Source organism: Mandrillus leucophaeus, unplaced genomic scaffold (assembly GCF_000951045.1).
Source record: "Mandrillus leucophaeus isolate KB7577 unplaced genomic scaffold, Mleu.le_1.0 Scaffold425, whole genome shotgun sequence".
NCBI lineage: Eukaryota > Metazoa > Chordata > Mammalia > Primates > Cercopithecidae > Mandrillus > Mandrillus leucophaeus.
The window spans coordinates 410,180-418,613 of NW_012104532.1; the positions used below are offsets into that span (position 1 = coordinate 410,180).

Below are 8,434 nucleotides of genomic sequence, written 5' to 3' on the forward strand. Positions count from 1 at the left end.
GGATGGTCTCGATCTCCTGACCTCGTGATCCGCCCGTCTCGGCCTCCCAAAGTGCTGGGATTACAGGCTTGAGCCACCGCGCCCGGCCCAGTTGAACTCTTAATGAGATTCTTACTGTGGATTTAGAAAACCAGCCATCATTCGTAGTGCTGAAAATAGTATGTTAAAAATACTACATTCAGCAATATTGTGGAAATAGGGAATGCATTGACATTTAGAGTTCTGTTTAAGCTCATATATACACTGCTGCACTTCTAAAGATGTGACTGAGGGTCAATTTACCGACCACTTAAATCTCTTAATTTTAGGAAACCTCATTAAGTCAATGTGGAAGTACAGTTATGCATTTTCATTACACTTAACAGTACTTTTGTTTGAAAGAAAAGACATGTTACTTCATTAATGGATTCAAATGAATTTGGGTTTAGGCTGTATCAAGTTTAGTTTCTGTTGCATATAATAGAAAATTCCAACACAATAGTAGTGGCAGTATTTCTCATTTCAAGTTTGGGGCATACCAAATTGCTTCATATTATTCAAAGATATTGTAAAATTCTCAAAAAGAAAAAGGGAGATCATTTCAACATATTTGAATTGTAACAGTCTCTTACACTTTTAGAAATTCTCATGAAATAAAATAATACTATATTACTGTTACTCAAAAAATACTTTTTAGAGGCATAAGTATTTGTTACAACTTATTTTAAGTATTATTCAGACTCATTACATTTTATATTAGTCTGTCTAGGTCAGTAATGATAGCTAGTTAGGCAACTTTTACATTCTAGGTTAAGCAGTGAATTAATTTACATATTCTTTTGTGTCCTAGAATATATTAGCCCAACATTGTGAAAGGTATCACAAAGCATCTGCCAGGGAATAACTATCCCACGCTAATCACTGGTTTCAGTTTTCCATTATTAGAGATAACATTTGCTATGCTTGAGTGTCAGATATTGTTTATTTTTGGTAATATGGTTGGCTATTTAGACTGATTTTCCTGCTGAATACAACTGAGAGTACTCAATACAGTATTTTAAAAGCATGAAAGAACAACATAGAAATTACCAAGTCAAAATCCAAGTGAATCAGTTTCTTTGCCCACCTCCCTACTCCTTTTTTACTTTATGCCACTGGCTTGTTGCCAAAACTCAGTCAATTATTTCCTAAAATGTCTCTCATCTTAGAGTTTTCTCTTTGCCTCTTTGGGAAGATTTAATTCGTTCTTCTGTCCCCCATATTTTCTCTAAGTGGTTCCTAATATCATTGATATAATTACTTATTTGCATCATCTCTCAGTAATTTCAAAATAATGCCAGCATTGACTGCTACAATTAGATTATAGACTACCGAATAAAGTTTAAAATTTCTTCATAGCTCTGCTTGTTTTATTTTCCTAAAAGTGTATAGTAAATTCTGTGTTCTAATGCAATGTGAAATAATTCTTTTCTCTATATTTTTATATCACCAACTTGATATAAACTTTGTTTTAGTTTTCAGCTTTTCAGGATCACAAGTCAAAATTATATAACAAGGTATATTCAGATAAATCTTGCTTCTCTGTCTTTTCCATCCTGTTTCCTTCCTTCTCCTATTAGTGACTTTTTATTAGCTTTTCATTATATCATTAACCTTTCTTTTTGAAAACCTAAAAAAATGTATTTAAGCGTATGTATGGTATGTTCTTATCCCCCCTTCTAATATAAAAGGTGATATATATATACATACTGTTAGATATCTTGTTCTTTTTTTCTTACTGTATCTTATCACTCCATATCAGTATATAGGTATCTGATTCATTTTTTGATCCATAGTACTCCATTTGGGAATGTACCATGGCTTATTCAACCAGTCCCCTATTGGTGTACATCTAGGTTTTTTTCAGACTTTTGCTATTACAAATAATGCCACAGTGAATACCATTGTACCTAAGTAATTTTATATGTTTGCCAGTAAATCTTTGAAAACGATTCCTACAAGTAGGATTGCTGGGTAAAAGGGTAAATGCATTTGGAATTTTTCTAGACATTACTAAATTTCTCTCCATTGATTATACCATTTTGCAGTCCCACCAACAGTGTAGCGGGGTGTCCAGTTCTATACAGCCTCACTGTATCCTTTGTTGTTGAACTTTGGGATTTGTTGTCCATCTGATAGTCAAGTGTCTCCGTCTAATTTTAAATGCATCTCTGTAATTATGAGGGAGAGTGTATGTCTTTACATATGTTTAAAGACCATTTAAATGTTTTCTCCTGTAACTATCTTTTTTATGTTTTGCACTATTAAAAGTTGTGTTTTGGGTTTTCCCCTTCCCGCCCCATATTAGGAGCGTTTTAAATTTTAGAGGTATTAGCACTTTGTCTTGATTTAAGTTTTAATTTTTTTTCCAGTTTGCCGTTTATCTTTTGGCTTTATTATGGTGAGGTGTGTGTGTCGGTTATGCTCACGTGCATGTGTATGACATTTAAAAGTTTCGTATAATTTCTCTTTTTACTGCCTCTGGATTTTGAGTCTCAGCTAGGAAGGTTTTTTCCCACTTCCAGATTATAAAGGAATTCACTCATATTTTCTTCTGTTACTTGGATAATTTCATGATTTATATTTAGAACTCTGATCCTTGGTGTTTATTCTAATATAGTATGAAGTATGGATCAAATTTTCTCTTTTTTCCAGGTGTCTATCCAATGCTTGTTTCCACTGATTTGATATTTATTTCTGGACTTTTTCTTCTGTTCCATTGATCTGTTTGTTTAGTCATATACCAGTACCACAATGTTTTAGTTATAGGTTCCCAAAGGTGCTACTTTACTTTTTGATCAGAATTAGGGAAGAACAACAGTTAAAGATCAGCTGCATTGGATTCATTTGTGTCCCTCACCATTCACACCAAATAGAAGACTTATGTGATATATGTATGTTTCAGTGCATGATGTAGGTGCTCTTTGGTCCTATATTAGTGAAAAGAGTGTTGAACCAGTAGTCAGGGAGCAAACTCAGCTTTTAGTACCGCTTCTAAGCATGTCACTTACTTTCTCTGGTCCTGTTTTCTCAGTAGTTAACAAACAAAAGGAGTTGAACCAAATGCTCTTCAGGGTTGTGTCTGACTCTGGTTAATGCTGTTCTGGTTAAGAGCCCCACTAGTATGTGGTGTGAACTTTAATCTTTTATTCCCCTGCGCCTTGTTCTTTCGCAGTTTTCATGTAATAAACTTTCTCTTCTGGATCTTAGTTCTTTAATCTTTTCTCTAAAAGATTTTTCTTTGTTCCAGCATTTTCTTCTGTCCTATATTTATTAGTTTGTATCTCTTCCTGCTGATTAGCAAGGATTGCCACTGTTTGGCTGCTCAGCTTCCACTGACCTCATCGGGGAAAATTACATGCGGTTAAATGTGAATTATTCTTCCCCCAGCAAATAATTTCTTTTAAAAAAAGGAAAAAAGACAACATAAAAACCCAGCTGCTGCCAGTAGTCTGTCCTGTTATACAAAGAACAGAAAGAGAAAAGCTCCCTTTAAAGTACTTAAAGATACCAGACAAGACTATGGTCAACTAATCAGTTCCTGTTTAATCTAAGAAAATTGGTATTTCCCTATTTTTCCCGGTATTTCTTTCAGGAAAGAAAGTGGTTAAAAAGGGACAAAAATGTGGAAAGAGCCCATTAAGTAACTGTCATAAATGTAAAATGAGAAGAGTTATGATGTTTTAAGGTATGTCAAAGACTTGGCCAAGTATAAAAACATATCTTATTTACCATAACAAAAATTCTTAAAATTCAAAAGAATAATAGGAAATTATCAACTCCAGATTGCTGCTGGGGAAATTAGCTTTAAAAGTACTAAGTTTGGGCCAGGCACGGTGGCTCACACCTGTAATCCCAGCACTTTGAGGGCCTGAGGCAGGTGGATCACGAGGGCAAGAGTTTAAGACCAGCCTGGCCAATATGGTGAAACCCTGTCTCTACTTAAAAAAAAAAAAAAAAAAAATTAGCCAGGCGTGGTGGTGCACATCTGTAGTCCCAGATACTCAGGAGGCTGAGGCAGGAGAATCACTTTAACCCAGAAGGCGGATATTGCAGTGAGCCAAGATCATGCCACTGCACTCCAGCCTGGGTGACAGAGTGAGACTCTGTCTCAAAAAAAAGTACTAACTTTGAAGAATACACGAAAGAAACTTTTTAATGAGGAAGACAAAAGATGTAATGTAATTTGACAATAAGTATTATGCTTATTCAGGAAAAGAAGCTCAAGGAAGTGTTTCTACAGATTAAAATATTAATGGTTAGTAAAGATGGCTTGAAAGATTTTAGGAAAAACATTGTACGTAAAATTCATGTGTCCAAAACCCTACTGGTTCTTATTAAATATGGAGCTTTGTTAATGTCATGAATGCCAGTGCTATGAATAAATGCTATGTTCTATTCTGAAAATCCCAGAACTCTGAGTGATTCTCCAAGACTGGGCTACCATTTTATTCTAAGTGCTTGTTCCCCCCTAGAGTTAAATGGGACTAATGAGGAAGAGTATGTGCTTGTTGGGCAAAGGAGCGCTTCTGCAGACACAGGCTGGCATCCCCAAAATCTCAGGCTACTGACCACTCTTGACTTTGACAAAGATTGGGCCCATTCCTACTCTAATAACTCAGACTTACCAATTGTCAGATAATGGATAAAGATGAAATTCTGTATAAGAAAGGTGATTTAAGAGTGGATAGCATCAGAAAGTATAAGTTTAGTAAAAAGTTGAGAATCATCTGTGTTTTGATAGTCTTTTTTCCTGAAAAAAAATCACCCAAAATCACCCGTATTTAGAATGAAACCATAGTCTTCTTTTTCTTTTTTTTCTTTATAAAACTTGATTTTGTTTGGGTGTTTATAAAGAAGAAACGTTTTAAAGATGCTAGTTTTAAAATTTGTGCCTCCCCACGACATGATAGGAAAATATTTACATTTTATGATGTATCCTCATATTTTTTTCAGGGTAAATGTCTTTAACCCAACCCTTCAGTTGATGTTTTAACATGTTTGCTTTACTCTTCGTGATGAAACCAAGAAGAAAGTTTCTCTATTCTCAAACATGCATTTTAATTTCCCATTCCCACAAACTTGGAATATTTATTTAATACTTGAGGTATTAATTTAAAACTTGGAGTGTATACTTAGTCTCTTATTCCTCTCCACCCCAGTCTTTGAAATGGAAACATAAAAGTTTATTCACAACAAGTTTATACACAGCTTTTCAGGGAAAAAAAAAACTGTACTGGGGTAATAATAAGTATATGTAGATTGTTTCAGAGTGATTAAATTATTGAAACATACACCATTTACATCTGTAAAATGTACTATACTTTAAAGATAGGAACTATAATTAGTAAATAGATTACTGTTAAATAACTTTTTTAAAAAATGTTTCATCTATGCACATGGGCTCTGAGTAGATTTCAGATAGTTTCTGAATAAAAATCAAAATTGACTATCAGTTGCCATTTTGTATATGTTAACATATAAAGAAAAACAAAAGAGTCATTTGAGGATGGAAGATCAGCTAAAAAGCAAGTTGTAATATTTATAACAGTTCTGCAGGTGGAGGTGGCAAAGATTCATTAAGATCTTGATCAGAGTTGGGAGGAATAGAGAACTCCTGACACTGGATCTCAAGGTTGGAATCTTCTTGATTTTTCATAAAATCTACTGGTGGCATGGGCAAGTTAAGTGAGTCAGGCGGGGGTGGAAATGATTGTATTATCTCAGATTTATGATCTCCGCAGTCTTGATTGAGACAGTCCAGAGATGGAGGGAAACTAGTAGAATCATTTGGAAGAGGAGATACAATTGTCATTATGGGTTTGTCAGATTGGTTACTTTCCTGTCTTTCCAAATCCAGAAGGGGAGGTGGTGGAGGCAGATCTGCATCATCTGAAGAAGAAATAGCAGTTCCAATTGTTGATCCATCAGCACTATCTTCTGATGTACCATTTACTTGATCTTTTGTTTTCTCTGTTTTGGGGTTGTTGGAGTCTTCAGTGTTTTCACTTGATTCAGACAACTTAATTTCTAAGTCATCTGCTAAAAGTGTGCTTTTGCTTGGTTTCCAGGGTGTAAGTGAAATGACTGAGGTATGTTTTGCGGATATTTCATTTTCTCTGATGTTATCGATACAAATGTCAGGGGTTTCTCCATCAGCAAATGGAGATCTACCTGCCCAATTTGGATCATTTAAAACTGGTTTCCTTAAGCATTTCCAAAGTACAATGATGATTATAGCTACCAACATGGAAGTCAGAAGTACACCAATTAGTATGGCAGCTGTTGAATTATAATTGTTTTTTTGTGGAGTTTGTTTGTTACTGGTAACATCTAAGATAAATCCTGGTGTACTCCTAAGTGAATTTTTGACAGTTGATATTGGTTGTGTGGATGGATTATGAACCGTTGGTGTTATTAGTTTTGTAGAAGGGATCTGGACAGTTGATGATTGTTGAGTGAAAGTGTAGACAAATGGCGTTGGTGGTTGTGTGGTAGAAGTATGGGAAGATGGTAGTTGTCTGGCAGAGGTGAACACAGCTTGCTGGGAGGAGGTGTTGGCCATTGGTGTTGGTTGGTTGGTGTTGTAGGCAAGTGGTTGTCCAGCAGAAGTATGTGCTGCTGGTTTTTCAGAAGAGATATAGACAGCTGGTGTTGGTTGTCCAGCAGTGACTTTGGCAGGTGATACTGATTGTCTAGAAGAAATGTCGTTGAATTGCATTGGTTGACCCAAAGGATTCCCTGTTGTGTTTTGAGAATTAGCCAATACATGTGACATTAATGATGTGACTAAGGTGGGCTGTGACTGCTTCTCTGTTGTAATCGTCTCTGTCTTTGAAAAAAATGTATTGTTCAGGTGTCCACAAAACAAAATTAAGATGAAATATTTGGGATCCATTTCAGAATATTTCCTCCTTACCTATAGTGGGTTTAAAATGAAAGAGAAAGACAGTTAGGCGTCATTGGTGTCTAGTTAAAAATTTGACTTTTCATTATAATGCCTGGCATAAAGTAGGTAGACATTATTCCTAATTAGTAGTAGTTGATTAGTAGTTATTATTCCTAATTTAGACTTGATACACTGTAGGCTTGGTGTAACAACTCTTGGGTATACTCTAACCCATCATACAGCATTTGGACCTCATAAGCAGTGGTCTCTTTTCTTTTATTAATACAAGTTCTGCACTTGGCTCTGCTGCCCCTCTAGGTTCATTATATTTCAGTACTTCACTTCAGTCATACTTCTCAAAATGCATAGGCTCTATATGCTGGATCCATGTGCTCTCTACCTTTTTTCACCATTTACTACTAGAAATATATTGATTCTCCTGCCTTGAAGAACACTAGTGACCATCTATTACCTAATCCAATTTTTTTTTTATTTCTTCTCTCCCCTCCCCTCCTTGACCACATTAGTCACTACTGTTCCTTCACTAATATTCAAGTAGCTTTTTGTAATCAGTCTTCCTTTCATGTTACTCTCACTAGCTCTTTTTCTTCTGCCTTCTAAATATGGTTAATTGATATTCAGTCCTCACCCTTACCTACTTCTCTTTTTTCCTGATTCTGTAAGATTTTAGTTCTCAGCTTTATGCCACAATTCCCAAATCTCTACCTCCAGTCTACATCTTCTTTGTCCTAATTCTATTTGTATGACTTCTTGGTGGATGTTTTTATGTATATATACACATATATATACACACACACGTATGTATATATGTGTGTGTATATATAAACACATATATATATATATCTCCATCCCACTATCAGGAAATTTAACATATTTAAAATGGAATTCATCTTTACCCTCACAACGGACTCTTCTTCCAACTTCTCTATATCCGTTAATGGTACCACTCAGTTTCTTAGGCACAGACACAGAGTCTATTAGTAATCTTTGCAGCATCCTCAGTGTCTCTGTAGCATGGTAGCCTGATGTTAAGATTGCATATTTTTAAAGGATTCAATTCAACTCAGAGTCCTAGGCTTAAAATCCTAGAGTGATCTCTGAATCTGGTGGAATAAATTCAATCCAGTTGGTCAAGTAGTCCTGCTGCTGCTTTCATTCATTTATTGGTAAATGCCACACTTGTGTGGAGCCCTGTTCTAGGTTTAGGAGATTTTAAAAAAATTTAAAAAAAAAAGATAGTTACTGCCTTCAAGTGTTTCAGATTCTAGTGGTAGAAGCAAACAGTAAAAGCCAGGCGTGGTGGCTCATGCCTGTAATCCCAGCACTTTGGGAAGCCAAGGTGGGGGGATTGATTGAGGCCAGGAGTTCAAGAACAGCCTGGACCACATAGTGAGATCCCATCTCTAAATAAAAAGAAGAAAGAAAAAAAACCTAAAAAATAATTACAATAATTTTTCCTTCCTTCCTTCCTTCCTTCCTTCCTTCCTTCCTTCCTTCCTTCCTTCC

General features: G+C 35.5%; 2 protein-coding genes across 6 annotated transcripts in view; one reads left to right on the top strand and one right to left on the bottom strand.

Moving 5' to 3' along the window:
- The window catches only part of NF1 (neurofibromin 1), a 301,105-nt gene that overhangs the window by 225,292 nt on the left and 67,379 nt on the right, over nt 1-8,434 (top strand). The window lies entirely within an intron of this gene.
- The window catches only part of EVI2B (ecotropic viral integration site 2B), a 15,267-nt gene continuing 11,891 nt past the window's right edge, over nt 5,059-8,434 (bottom strand). For all 4 annotated transcript variants that reach the window (XM_011993091.1, XM_011993092.1, XM_011993095.1 and 1 more), the window contains one exon: nt 5,059-6,937. In XM_011993091.1, coding sequence (XP_011848481.1) covers nt 5,561-6,937 — 1,377 coding nt within the window. In that variant the 3' untranslated portion in view covers nt 5,059-5,560. The remainder of the gene's footprint in view (nt 6,938-8,434) is intronic.